The sequence below is a fragment of the Cherax quadricarinatus genome, chromosome 71 (assembly GCF_038502225.1).
Source record: "Cherax quadricarinatus isolate ZL_2023a chromosome 71, ASM3850222v1, whole genome shotgun sequence".
In the NCBI taxonomy this organism is placed as follows: Eukaryota; Metazoa; Arthropoda; class Malacostraca; order Decapoda; family Parastacidae; genus Cherax; species Cherax quadricarinatus.
In genome coordinates, this window is record NC_091362.1 from 16991517 (window position 1) to 17005508 (window position 13992).

Here is a 13992-nt window from a genome sequence, read left to right on the forward strand (position 1 = left end):
GTGACTCAACTTCCAACTTTGTTCAACGTTGAGCGATGGTTATAAGTGAACAAATTTGTCCATTTTTTTATGTAGCGATAATTCTTTGAATTGATGTTTGTATCACAAACTAAGTGCATTTATTAAATAGTATATATGGGGACTAATTACACAAAACACAGAATATTGGAAATAAAAACAAAAATTTGCAAATTTATTTATTATGCAGGTAAACAAGGGAGACTTATGCATATACTGGTGACTGTTATGCATGTACTGGTGACCATAAATGTGTGACAAAATATAATTTCATACAGAATGAATACAATATTAACCGTAGTTATTGCTGGACAGCAGAATGTGCAGCCACCAGTCTGATGTTAATCATCATTTTGGAGTCTGGTAAAGACATTGAGGAACTGCTCCTTGTGGTGTTATGTTTGGCAAATGTTGGCTGCTGCTGTTGGTACTATTGTTGTTGGTGCTGCTGTCGTTGATGTAGATTTTGTTGGTGCTGATGTTGTTGCTGCAAATTTTGTTGTTGTTGCTGTTTTTGGTGACGGTGCTGTTCCTTGTTGGTTTTGCTGCTACTGTTGGTGGTGCTGTTTTTGTTGATGATACTGTTGGTGGTGCTGTTTTTGTTGATGATACTGTTGGTGGTGCTGTTTTTGTTGATGATACTGTTGGTGGTGCTGTTTTTGTTGATGATACTGTTGGTGGTGCTGTTTTTGTTGATGATACTGTTGGTGGTGCTGTTTTTGTTGATGATACTGTTGGTGGTGCTGTTTTTGTTGATGATACTGTTGGTGGTGCTGTTTTTGTTGATGATACTGTTGGTGGTGCTGCTTTTATTGGCTTTAAGTCTATCGTTCCTCTTTTCTTTCGTGGCGTCGTTTCAAAGTTTACATTGATATTTTAGTTAACAAATAACAGACAAAAAACATGTCAAACTAATGCTGTTATTTTGTTTGAGACTGCTGTAATATTGCTTCCTGTATTTTGTTGTTGTAGTTCTGCTTCCTGAATTTTGTTGTTGTTGTATTTATTACTTCTTCTGCCGGTGTTATGCTGTCTTTGTACACAGAAGAAATATCACAACATTATGGTAACTTCACTGAAGATGACAGAAAACGTGAGATGAAATAAAATTACTGGATGAGTGTGTGCATCTCTTGAGGATCTTCTGAGGAATGCTCAACGAGGATCTTCTGAGGAATGCTCAACGAGGATCTTCTGAGGAATGCTCAACGAGGATCTTCTGAGGAATGCTCAACGAGGATCTTCTGAGGAATGCTCAACGAGGATCTTTAGGATTTCTTAGGTAGATTTCTCAAGAATAGCAAAGTGACGAAGCTAATCAAGAAAGTATGTTCCACAAACCTTCCCAGGGAGCATCAGACAGCAAGCTTGTAAGTTTGGCAGATGTTTCAACAGTTTGGCTGATGTTTCAACAGTTTGGCTGATGTTTCAACAGTTTGGCTGATGTTTCAACACAGTTTGGAAGAAGTTGAAACAGAGCTTGGCTGAAGTTTCTTGTTACTTGTTACTGCCAGCCAGACAGTTGCTCATCAACTGATTCTGTAAGTGAAAAACAACAAAACTGAATAACTTGCTCTAGACTTTGTTAGGGAGGTTAGGTTAGGTAAGGTTTGTTAATAAACAGGACAAGTGTTTCCTGACGCGGGTCTAAGGCAGATGATGACTCACCGTTAGAAATTTTTGTGATCTGACCGAGACCTTCCGCTGGCTTACCGGTCCACCCCCTTTAAAAATTATGGTTATAGTTGTAACCATTTAGTGTATTTCTTGTTATGGAAGTTAGACATTCTTGGGACCCGGGTTAAGGTCCCGGGCCGCGCACCATGTTTTTTGGTCAAGTTTTTATATAGGCCTGGCGTACATAATTTGTAATGCTGTACAATGGTCATGAGGGCACACATGTCATGAGCAAACCAACTACTGTAATACATATATAGATCTAACCCAGGTAGTTCTATATTATGATTCAAAGAACGTCCCATCTTGAAACTATAATAAGTAAGTCAGAGGATGAATAAGACACATGTGCAACACCTGGACAGATGTATTCTGAACTTAAAGACACTCAGGTTTATGTGTTGTTAATAAACTTGTTCGTATTACATACCATTCATCTTATGATAAACGTCAGATATTTTTCATTCTTCGTTGTTATTTAACCTACTTTCCAAATATTTGATATTTAGCCTCCCTGCTCTCAAAAAAAAAGAAGCATAAGAATGTATATTTTTATGTCTATCACTGCTACTTTCTCCTCTTTCTCTTGGGAACGTGGCAGAATGAGCAATGGTAACAAGTGGGGCTCCTCAAGGACCAGTATTAAGGTTATTATTTTTTTGCTGATGTATGTAAATACGTCACACGAGGGGGGAGAACCCTGAGCTTCTCTTTGCAGAAAGTAAATAATTTGAAGCTGACGAGCTGACAGCAGACTGGATAAAAGTAGTTACTTCTACCACTACTGATGCTAATACTGATACTACTATTAATAATAATAAACTAATAATAATCATCATAATCAGAGTAAACAAATGTAATAATAATAATAATAATAATAATAATAATAATATAAATACTAATATTACTGCTACTACTACTAATAATAATAACAATCGTAGTAAACAAATGTAATAATAATAATAATAATAATAATAATAATAATAATAATAATAATAATAATAATAATAATAATAATAATAATAATAATAATAATAATAATAATAATATAAATACTAATATTACTACTTCTTATCAAATGATCATAATAAACTATGATTAATAATAATAATATAATAATAAATACTATTATTTACTATTCTATCTAGGCTGGAATATTGCTGCACTCTAACAGCACCTTTCAAGGCAGGTGAAATTGCCGACCTAGAAAATGTACAGAGAACTTTCACGGCGCGCATAACGGAGATAAAACACCTCAATTACTGGGAGCGCTTGAGGTTTCTAAACCTGTATTCCCTGGAACGCAGGAGGGAGAGATACATGATTATATACACCTGGAAAATCCTAGAGGGACTAGTACCAAACTTGCACACGAAAATCACTCACTACGAAAGCAAAAGACTTGGCAGACGATGCACCATCCCCCCAATGAAAAGCAGGGGTGTCACTAGCACGTTAAGAGACCATACAATAAGTGTCAGGGGCCCGAGACTGTTCAACTGCCTCCCAGCACACATAAGGGGGATTACCAACAGACCCCTGGCAGTCTTCAAGCTGGCACTGGACAAGCACCTAAAGACAGTTCCTGATCAGCCGGGCTGTGGCTCGTACGTTGGTTTGCGTGCAGCCAGCAGCAACAGCCTGGTTGATCAGGCGCTGATCCACCAGGAGGCCTGGTCACAGACCGGGCCGCGGGGGCGTTGACCCCCGAAACTCTCTCCAGGTAAACTCCAGGTAATTACTGGTACTACTACTAATAATTTTATAATAGGACTCACTACGTTGGTGTTGGTTGATAAGCAGTACAGCAGCTGCAGTGTCCTGTCACACACTGACTTTCTGTTGGTCTGTATTGCTGCTTCCACGACGGCTGCCAACGCTTTGTGGTGTCCTGTTACGAGAAAACTATGTAAGTACAGGTAGGTAGCGTGTCTCTCCATTACAGGAGGAAGGATCAAGCCTTCACTATCCATTGTACCGAATGATCTACACAGACGGAGGATCAAGCCTCCACTACCCTTTGTACCGACTGATCCACACAGACGGAGGATCAAGCCTCCACCACTCCTCGTGGTGGTTAGGTTAGGTTTGGGTAAGCAAGATTGGATTTGGTTAAGTTAGGGTAAGTAAGATTAGGTTAGTGAAAGTTACAGTAAGCAAGGCAATTTTTCCTGTGAGTCCTTGCTTGTGATTTTTATCCTATCATGGATAGTGGCGGTGGTACTTACCTCTAGCTGCTGCAGGAACATTAATACCAGTCACCGACTGGAAACAGTCTGCTGAGGCGTTGATGATAGCTGGACCCTGAGCACCTTGTGTGATGATCACCTTACATTTCCTGAGCCCACTTTCCTGTGCGATACAGTCAGCATCTGTCAGTCCTAAATCACCACAAAACTTTTCCTCTGCAGTGAAAGACGGTGCTTGTGAGAGATACATTGAGGGAGACACAAGTCTGGAGTAGTGTGAGGGAGAGGTGCAGAGCACGGAGAGGGAGATGTCTAGCCCACTGTATGGTGTGCTAACAACTATGAGAATCTAAAATATGCAACGTGTCTGGTCTAACAATCATATGAATAATAACAATAGCCTTGTAGTGGAAACTTACTGAGGGCATCCTTGATTCTTTGGCTGAGACACTGCTCTAAGGGAAAACCCTGTGGGTAGTGAAGTTCACTTTGTGCTCCAGCACCTATGACCAGCACCATAAGCGTCAGGATTAGAGAAGTCAACTGCGTCATGATGGTTCACCAAGCACTCTGATGGAAGGGAAACAATTAGAGAGCAGAGTGGAGCATCCAGTGAGGAAAATCCCCAGGTAGCCTTGAAACACCTCATATCCACTCTGTGGACGGTAACACAAGAACATATAGATGCACAAAGAGCCTATAATAATAATAATAATAATAATAATAATAATAATAATAATAATAATAATAATAATAATAATAATAATAATAATAATTTTTTTGTTTATTTATTTATTTATTTATTATTATTTGGACATGATACATAGTTGTACAAAGAAATACAGTGGTTGAGTGCACATGCCAAAAGCCCCTTGTATCCAGAGCATTATGGGCAAGCCGGTGGTATGGTTTGGTAAGCAATGATATAATTAGTGGTAAAAATTACAGTAAACATATTACAGCATGAAGTACACATGAGTATTTCAAATAAGAAGCTTTATAGTTGTACAAATTTGTAGCATAATAATTTAAAATATTATCCGGTCAAATCGAATGAAATCAACGATTTGTAGTGCAGAAACAGGTCATATGGTCATTTGATGGATTACTGTGAATTCAAGAGAATGGGGTATTCTATTAGGTAATGTAATTGAAGAGCATATTTTGATAGGGTCACAGGTTATACATTTATGAGATACAGTTATTCAGTTTTTATTTAGTTGTGGGTGAGTAAGTGGCTTTTAAGAAGAGTCTTGAATTGATAAACAGACAGTATTTCTTTTATATTCACAGGTAATGAATTCCAAATTTTTCTGTCTTTTATGTGCACTGAGTTTTTACATAATGTGAAGAAGAAGAAGAAGAAAAAGAAGAAGAAGAAAAAGCTCTCTGTCTCCCCAAATTTTCTCTCTATTCTGTGTTTCCTCAGTTGTTCCCCTCTACGTCCTTTTCATTCACTTTATGGCTTAACAAAACAAAACAAAATAGATGAAAGCATGAAAAACATCACTACCTGGTAGCTGTCTAAGATGAACAGGTGGGCATGAATTTCGTCTCAGATGATCTGTGTTTTACTGAGTACTTGTGACAAGAACAGAGATGCTGAAGAGTCGATAATACGTGAATCTGCGTCACGTATTACCTCATCGAAAAACTGTGCTAGATAACACATGTTGTGACACCGTGTGTCACACTGGGTATAAACGATGAGGCACACCATGCGTCACACCGGGTGTACACGGTGTGGCACACATATCATGCCAAAACTCAACAGCAGAAACAAGGTTTATCGTCACTAGTAAAGAATCGAAGTGTACTGCATTTGTCCTTCCTTTTACATTATGTGAGAACTTTATTCTATTTCTAAGTTTTAAAGCTAAAAAAAAAAATTCTAGCCTCAAAATTTACAATCGAAGCTTACCTATAATAAAGGCATATATATGTAAAGCTGCTAAATATGATTGGTAACTAATGCTCAGGATAACGCAAGAGAAGAGATATCCTCCTCACCTGTGTGATGTCCTCGCTTCCTTCCTGCCCTGCAGCGCTGTATAGTCCTTGTGGCTTAGCGCTTCTTTTTGATTATAATAATCCTCACCTGTGTTCAGAGGTCGGAGGCTGAAGAGATGTGCATCTCTGGTGCTGGCTGGAAGGCTTTTATATAAGCCACAGAACCGGATTATATATATATATATATATATATATATATATATATATATATATATATATATATATATATATATATATATATATATATATATATATATATATATATATATATATATATATATATATATATATATATATATATATATATATATATATATATATATATATATATATATATATATATATATATATATATATATATATATATACTGCTTGCTCTAAGCACTCTTAATTAAGACCGAAATAGCCATTTATTGCCTAATGTTTCCTTAGTAAATATCTTGATCAGTGGATGTGTCTTTTACCTTCAAAAAATTCGTAACTTAATATTAGTATTATGACGTTTCTACTAAGACTGACATATATTAACAAAAGAAAAAACACATTGGTTATGATAAAAACACCTATGTATTAAGGAAAATTCAATGACAAGATAGACGAGGACGCGAAGTGTCCCGGCAGCTTCCAGAGGGTTAAAATCCGGTTCTGTGGCTTATATAAAAGCCTTCCAGCCAGCACCAGAGATGCACATCTCTTCAGCCTCCGACCTCTGAACACAGGTGAGGAGGATATCTCTTCTCTTGCGTTATCCTGAGCATTAGTTACCAATCATATTTAGCAGCTTTACATATATATACCTTTATTATAGGTAAGCTTCGAATGTAAATTTTGAGGCTAGAATTTTTTTTTTAGCTTTAAAACTTAGAGAGAAATAGAATAAAGTTCTCACATAATGTAAAAGGAAGGACAAATGCAGTACACTGCGATTCTTTACTAGTGACGATAAACCTTGTTTCTGCTGTTGAGTTTTGGCATGATATGTGTGCCACACCGTGTACACCCGGTGTGACGCATGGTGTACCTCATCGTTTATACCCAGTGTGACACACGGTGTCACAACATGTGTTATCTAGCGCAGTTTTTCGATGAGGTAATACGTGACGCAGATTCACGTATTATCGACTCTTCAGCATCTCTGTTCTTGTCACAAGTACTCAGTAAAACACAGATCATCTGAGACGAAATTCATGCCCACCTGTTCATCTTAGACCGCTACCAGGTAGTGATGTTTTTCATGCTTTCATCTATTTTGTTTTGTTTTGTTAAGCCATAAAGTGAATGAAAAGGACGTAGAGGGGAACAACTGAGGAAACAGAATAGAGAGAAAATGTGGGCAGACAGAGAGCTTTTTCTTCTTATTGTTCTTCTTCTTGTTCACATTATGTAAAAACTCAGTGCACATAAAAGACAGAAAAATTTGGAATTCATTACCTGTGAATATAAAAGAAATACTGTCTGTTTATCAATTCAAGACTCTTCTTAAAAGCCACTTACTCACCCACAACTAAATAAAAACTGAATAACTGTATCTCATAAATGTATAACCTGTGACCCTATCAAAATATGCTCTTCAATTACATTACCTAATAGAATACCCCATTCTCTTGAATTCACAGTAATCCATCAAATGACCATATGACCTGTTTCTACACTACAAATCGTTGATTTCATTCGATTTGACCGGATAATATTTTAAATTATTATGCTACAAATTTGTACAACTATAAAGCTTCTTATTTGAAATACTCATGTGTACTTCATGCTGTAATATGTTTACTGTAATTTTTACCACTAAATATATCATTGCTTACCAAACCATACCCCCGGCTTGCCCATAATGCTCTGGATACAAGGGGCTTTTGGCATGTGCACTCAACCACTGTATTTCTTTGTACAACTATGTATCATGTCCAAATAATAATAAATAAATAAATAAATAAATAAATAAATTATTGTTATTATTATTATTTTATTATTATTATTATTATTATTATTATTATTATTATTATTATTATTATTATTATTATTATTATTATTATTATTATTATTATTAGTATAGGCTCTTTGTGCATCTATATGTTCTTGTGTTACCGTCCACAGAGTGGATATGAGGTGTTTCAAGGCTACCTGGGGATTTTCCTCACTGGATGCTCCACTCTGCTCTCTAATTGTTTCCCTTCCATCAGAGTGCTTGGTGAACCATCATGACGCAGTTGACTTCTCTAATCCTGACTGCGACGCTTGTGGTGCTGGTCATAGGTGCTGGAGCACAAAATGAACTTCACTACCCACAGGGTTTTCCCTTAGAGCAGTGCCTCAGCCAAAGAATCAAGGATGCCCTCAGTAAGTTTCAACTACATGGCTATTGTTATTATTCATATGATTGTTAGACCAGACACGTTGCATATTGTAGATTCCCATAGTTGTTAGCACACCATACAGTGGGCTAGACATCTCCCTCTCTGTGCTCTGCACCTCTCCCTCACACTATTCTAGACTTGTGCCTCCCTCATTGTATCTCTCACAAGCACCGTCTTTCAGAGGAAAAGTTTTGTGGTGATCTAGGACTGACAGATGCTGACTGTATCGCACAGGAGAGTAGCCTCAGGAAATGTAAGGTGATCATCACACAAGGTGCTCAGGGTCCAGCTATCATCAACGCCTCAGCAGACTGTTTCCAGTCAGTGACTGGCATTAATGTTCCTGCAGCAGCTAGAGGTAAGTACCACCGCCACTATCCATGATAGGATAAAAATCACAAGCAAGGACTCACAGGAAAAACTGCCTTGCTTACTGTAACTTTCACTAACCTAATCTTACTTACCCTAACTTAACCAAACCCAATCTTACTTACCCAAACCTAACCTAACCACCACGAGGAGTGGTGGAGGCTTGATCCTCCGTCTGTGTGGATCAGTCGGTACAAGGGGTAGTGGAGGCTTGATCCTCCGTCTGTGTAGATCATTCGGTACAATGGATAGTGAAGGCTTGATCCTTCCTCCTGTAATGGAGAGACACGCTACCTACCTGTACTTACATAGTTTTCTCGTAACAGGACACCACAAAGCGTTGGCAGCCGTCGTGGAAGCAGCAATACAGACCAACAGAAAGTCAGTGTGTGACAGGACACTGCAGCTGCTGTACTGCTTATCAACCAACACCAACGTAGTGAGTCCTATTATAAAATTATTAGTAGTAGTACCAGTAATAGTAAATAATAGTATTTATTATATTATTATTATTAATCATAGTTTATTATGATCATTTGATTAGAAGTAGTAATATTAGTATTTATATTATTATTATTATTATTATTATTATTATTATTATTATTATTATTATTATTATTATTATTATTATTATTATTATTATTATTATTATTATTACATTTGTTTACTACGATTATTATTATTAGTAGTAGTGGTAGCAGTAATATTAGTATTTATATTATTATTATTATTATTATTATTATTATTGTTATTATTATTACATTTGTATACTCTGATTATGATGATTATTATTAGTTTATTATTATTAATAGTAGTATCAGTATTAGCATCAGTAGTGGTAGAAGTAACAGTACTTTTATCCAGTCTGCTGTCAGCTCGTCAGCTTCAAATTATTTAGTTTCTGCAAAGAGAAGCTCAGGGTTCTCCCCCCTCGTGTGACGTATTTACATACATCAGCAAAAAAATAATAACCTTAATACTGGTCCTTGAGGAGCCCCACTTGTTACCATTGCTCATTCTGCCACGTTCCCAAGAGAAAGAGGAGAAAGTAGCAGTGATAGACATAAAAATATACATTCTTATGCTTCTTTTTTTTGAGAGCAGGGAGGCTAAATATCAAATATTTGGAAAGTAGGTTAAATAACAACGAAGAATGAAAAATTTCTGACGTTTATCATAAGATGAATGGTATGTAATACGAACAAGTTTATTAACAACACATAAACCTGAGTGTCTTTAAGTTCAGAATACATCTGTCCAGGTGTTGCACATGTGTCTTATTCATCCTCTGACTTACTTATTATAGTTCTTTGAATCATAATATAGAACTACCTGGGTTAGATCTATATATGTATTACAGTAGTTGGTTTGCTCATGACATGTGTGCCCTCATGACCATTGTACAGCATTACAAATTATGTACGCCAGGCCTATATAAAAACTTGACCAAAAAACATGGTGCGCCGCCCGGGACCTTAACCCGGGTCCCAAGAATGTCTAACTTCCATAACAAGAAATACACTAAATGGTTACAACTATAACCATAACTTTTAAAGGGGGTGGACCGGTAAGCCAGCGGAAGGTCTCGGTCAGATCACAAAAATCTCTAACGGTGAGTCATCATCTGCCTAAGATCCGCGTCAGGAAACCCTTGTTCTGTTTATTAACAAACCTTACCTAACCTAACCTCCCTAACAAAGTCTAGAACAAGTTATTCAGTTTTGTTGTTTTTCACTTACAGAATCAGTTGATGAGCAACTGTCTGGCTGGCAGTAACAAGTAACAAGAAACTTCAGCCAAGCTCTGTTTCAACTTCTTCCAAACTGTGTTGAAACATCAGCCAAACTGTTGAAACATCAGCCAAACTGTTGAAACATCAGCCAAACTGTTGAAACATCAGCCAAACTGTTGAAACATCAGCCAAACTGTTGAAACATCAGCCAAACTGTTGAAACATCAGCCAAACTGTTGAAACATCAGCCAAACTGTTGAAACATCAGCCAAACTTATAAGCTTGCTGTCTGATGCTCCCTGGGAAGGTTTGTGGAACATACTTTCTTGATTAGCTGCGTCACTTTGCTATTCTTGAGAAATCTACCTAAGAAATCCTAAAGATCCTCGTTGAGCATTCCTCAGAAGATCCTCGTTGAGCATTCCTCAGAAGATCCTCGTTGAGCATTCCTCAGAAGATCCTCGTTGAGCATTCCTCAGAAGATCCTCGTTGAGCATTCCTCGGAAGATCCTCGTTGAGCATTCCTCAGAAGATCCTCAAGAGATGCACACACTCATCCAGTAATTTTATTTCATCTCACGTTTTCTGTCATCTTCAGTGAAGTTACCATAATGTTGTGATATTTCTTCTGTGTACAAAGACAGCATAACACCGGCAGAAGAAGTAATAAATACAACAACAACAAAATTCAGGGAGCAGAACTACAACAACAAAATACAGGAAGCAATATTACAGCAGTCTCAAACAAAATAACAGCATTAGTTTGACATGTTTTTTGTCTGTTATTTGTTAACTAAAATATCAATGTAAACTTTGAAACGACGCCACGAAAGAAAAGAGGAACGATAGACTTAAAGCCAATAAAAGCAGCACCACCAACAGTATCATCAACAAAAACAGCACCACCAACAGTAGAAGCAAAACCAACAAGGAACAGCACCGTCACCAAAAACAGCAACAATAACAAGATTTACAGCAACAACAGCAGCACAAACAAAATCTACATCAACGACAGCAGCACCAACAACAATAGCACCAACAGTAGCAGCCAACATTTGCCAAACATAACACCACAAGCAGCAGTTCCTCAATGTCTTTACCAGACTCCAAAATAAAGATTAACATCAGACTGGTGGCTGCACATTCTGCTGTCCAGCAATAACTACGGTTAATGTTGTATTCATCCTGCGTGAAATTATATTTTGTCACACATTTATGGTCACCAGTACTTCCATAACAATTACCAATACATGCATAAGTCACCCTTGTTCACCTGCAAAATAAATAAATTGGCAAATTTTTGTTTTTATTCTGTGTTTTGTGTAATTAGTTCTCGTATATAATATTTATATTGATAACTACACTGTACAGTGTAATAAATGAATTTGGTCTGTGATACAAACGTCAATTCAAGGAATTATCACTACACAAAAAATGAACAAATTTGTTCACTTATAACCATCGCTCAACGTTGAACAAAGTTGTTCACTTACAAAGTTGGAAGTTGGGTTACAGGTCGCAACTTAATTCATCTTCAGTTTCCTGGTGAGTAAGTTCTCACATGTATGATAAAATATTGACGTTGAGTAGAGTGATGATCCTCCCACCCGACCCATGGTAAAACCCACACTCGGATAATCACGTTTCCATTCCAGTATGACACTTGTGCATCTGATATTCTTCGCCAAAGTGATAAAAGTATTATACGTAAATAACCCGTGCAAAAGAGAGAGAAGCTTATGACGACATTTCGGTCCGACTTGGATTATTTACAAGTCACTTGTAAATGGTCCAATTTGGATCAAAACGTCGTCGTAAGCTTCTCTCTCCAATCTGTGGGTTATTTGTGTATTGTTCCAGTCACTTCTGCCCACTGATAGTAGGCAGAAGTGAGGAGTATCCTAACTGCTATATACTACTTCACTGTTATCTTCGAATTATTTAAAGATTTAATTTTATGTATCTGTGATCTTTTTTCCACATACCTCGTGAAGATTCTGTGCAAGATATAAAATAAATTTCTGGATTGAAAAATCTGAATCAATCCTTCCATAAGGAGTAACTTCCATTAACAAAAATGCCGCTTAGCTGTCAGAACTAAGACACGACAACACGAACACAGCGACATACAGCCACTGGATGGCGAAACGCCTACAGTAAAGATACCCAGATACTGCATGTGTCTAATTTAATCTTGTCTGTATTGTATAGCATTCATGTACAACTGATCTTGGTGTTACACTATTCCTAATAGTTGGATTTCTTCAGCTTTTCCATTTGGATATACCTGCTGACACGTTTGAAGGCACACGGAGACTCACTGTAGAAATGAATTGCCTTTCAAATTATATATTTGTGATGATTTGACTAGATAAATATCTCACAATAAAACCAGTAATTTTGACCGCTTGTAAGATCAAGAATAGGAGACAGTAATAGGCTTACCAGCTCATGCTAGGCACGTCTTAATAGCTTAGAATGGGTAAAGCTTCCATGATGTTTGTGCTGGTAGCCATCGCATGTGTGGTGTTACCTGGCATCACGTGGTTAGCACAGGTAACAACGTTAACCCCTGTGGCCGTCGAAATGTTTGCTTCATATGCAATGTTTGCTGAACCAGCAACGTTTACCCCCGCACGCAATATTTACCGCAAATAGTTGAGAATTGAGCCGTGTGTAAAGACTTTCAGAGGCAACATTTCTAAATTGGTGTGGAGTGACGCGTATATATATATATATATATATATATATATATATATATATATATATATATATATATATATATATATATATATATATATATATATATATATATATATATACATATACATATATATATATATATATATTTTTTTTTTTTTTTTTTTTTTTTTTTTTTTTTTTTTTTTTTTTTTTTTTTTTTTTTTTTTTTTTTTTTCTGGAAGGGTATATATGAATATATTCATATTTTTTTTACCTGGTAAAAGAGATAGCCTGGAATATCAGAATATGTAAATAGCAAGTATTTACTCGTCCGTCTTAGCTGAGTCGTGGTAATACTGGTAAAATATCTGCTAGTCACAAAACGCACCAGTTCTTGAACGTCAGCAAGGTTCAACAACAACACTGCGGCTAGCCGGAGGATCGAACCCATGTTGTTTTAATTGCTCATACTCTCATAATGTTACTGTTTTACAATGTCCTGTACGCAGGGAATATGTCGCTTCCTTCCGTCAGGATAATCCCGTCAACCTTCCAAATCCTATCACAAGCTTGCCATCCCAGACACAAACACCTTATTTAAACCCTTACCCAACCACACATTCTTCGTCTACATCTGCTCTTCACGATGCTACTTCCTCTTCCTCCTCCTCCGTATCTTATGCAGCCACTTCTTCCTCTACATATGCAGCTGTTACAAAAAGCGTGTCTTCTCATGCTGCCTCATCAAAGAGTTTCTCTATCATTGAAACAATAGTTCTCACGGCCACTCATGTCACTAAGGCTTTTCGAACTGACTTCACTACTCTCCTCAACTCTCTCCTTTCAGTAAACAATCTCGACATTATTGCCTTCCCTTCTGATTTCGCTCTTCCTACTGTTATATGTGGGAACAACACCCCCTGATAACTCACCACTTGCTATGTCTGCCTCGGCA

General features: G+C 37.0%; 2 protein-coding genes across 2 annotated transcripts; one reads left to right on the forward strand and one right to left on the reverse strand.

Moving 5' to 3' along the window:
• Nucleotides 1-184: 184 nt before the first annotated feature.
• Nucleotides 185-6019, reverse strand: LOC128700266 (uncharacterized). Its single transcript, XM_053793325.2, has 5 exons — nt 5983-6019; nt 4304-4454; nt 3924-4100; nt 3474-3586; nt 185-1557 (listed from the first exon to the last, which is right to left on the reverse strand). The coding sequence occupies exons 2-5, from the start codon at nt 4434-4436 to the stop codon at nt 1516-1518; spliced, it is 465 nt and encodes a 154-aa protein (XP_053649300.2). The 5' UTR covers nt 4437-4454; nt 5983-6019; the 3' UTR covers nt 185-1515.
• Nucleotides 6020-8083: 2064 nt separating this feature from the next.
• On the forward strand, nt 8084-10554 carry LOC128700265 (uncharacterized). Its single transcript, XM_053793324.2, has 4 exons — nt 8084-8237; nt 8436-8612; nt 8950-9062; nt 10365-10554. Exons 1-4 carry the CDS (start codon nt 8099-8101, stop codon nt 10404-10406), a joined length of 471 nt encoding a protein of 156 aa, XP_053649299.1. The 5' UTR covers nt 8084-8098; the 3' UTR covers nt 10407-10554.
• Nucleotides 10555-13992: the final 3438 nt, after the last annotated feature.

Excerpts from the sequence above, each read along its gene's own strand:
- LOC128700266 (XM_053793325.2), bottom strand. The coding sequence starts at position 4,436 with ATGACGCAGTTGACTTCTCTAATCCTGACGCTTATGGTGCTGGTCATA. Across the intron at positions 4,101-4,303 it reads AAGAATCAAGGATGCCCTCA|AGGAAAAGTTTTGTGGTGAT; the intron begins GTAAGTTTCCAC and ends CTTTCACTGCAG. Across the intron at positions 3,587-3,923 it reads TGTTCCTGCAGCAGCTAGAG|GACACCACAAAGCGTTGGCA; the intron begins GTAAGTACCACC and ends TTCTCGTAACAG.
- LOC128700265 (XM_053793324.2), top strand. The coding sequence starts at position 8,099 with ATGACGCAGTTGACTTCTCTAATCCTGACTGCGACGCTTGTGGTGCTG. Across the intron at positions 8,613-8,949 it reads TGTTCCTGCAGCAGCTAGAG|GACACCACAAAGCGTTGGCA; the intron begins GTAAGTACCACC and ends TTCTCGTAACAG. Across the intron at positions 9,063-10,364 it reads TATCAACCAACACCAACGTA|AATCAGTTGATGAGCAACTG; the intron begins GTGAGTCCTATT and ends TTTCACTTACAG.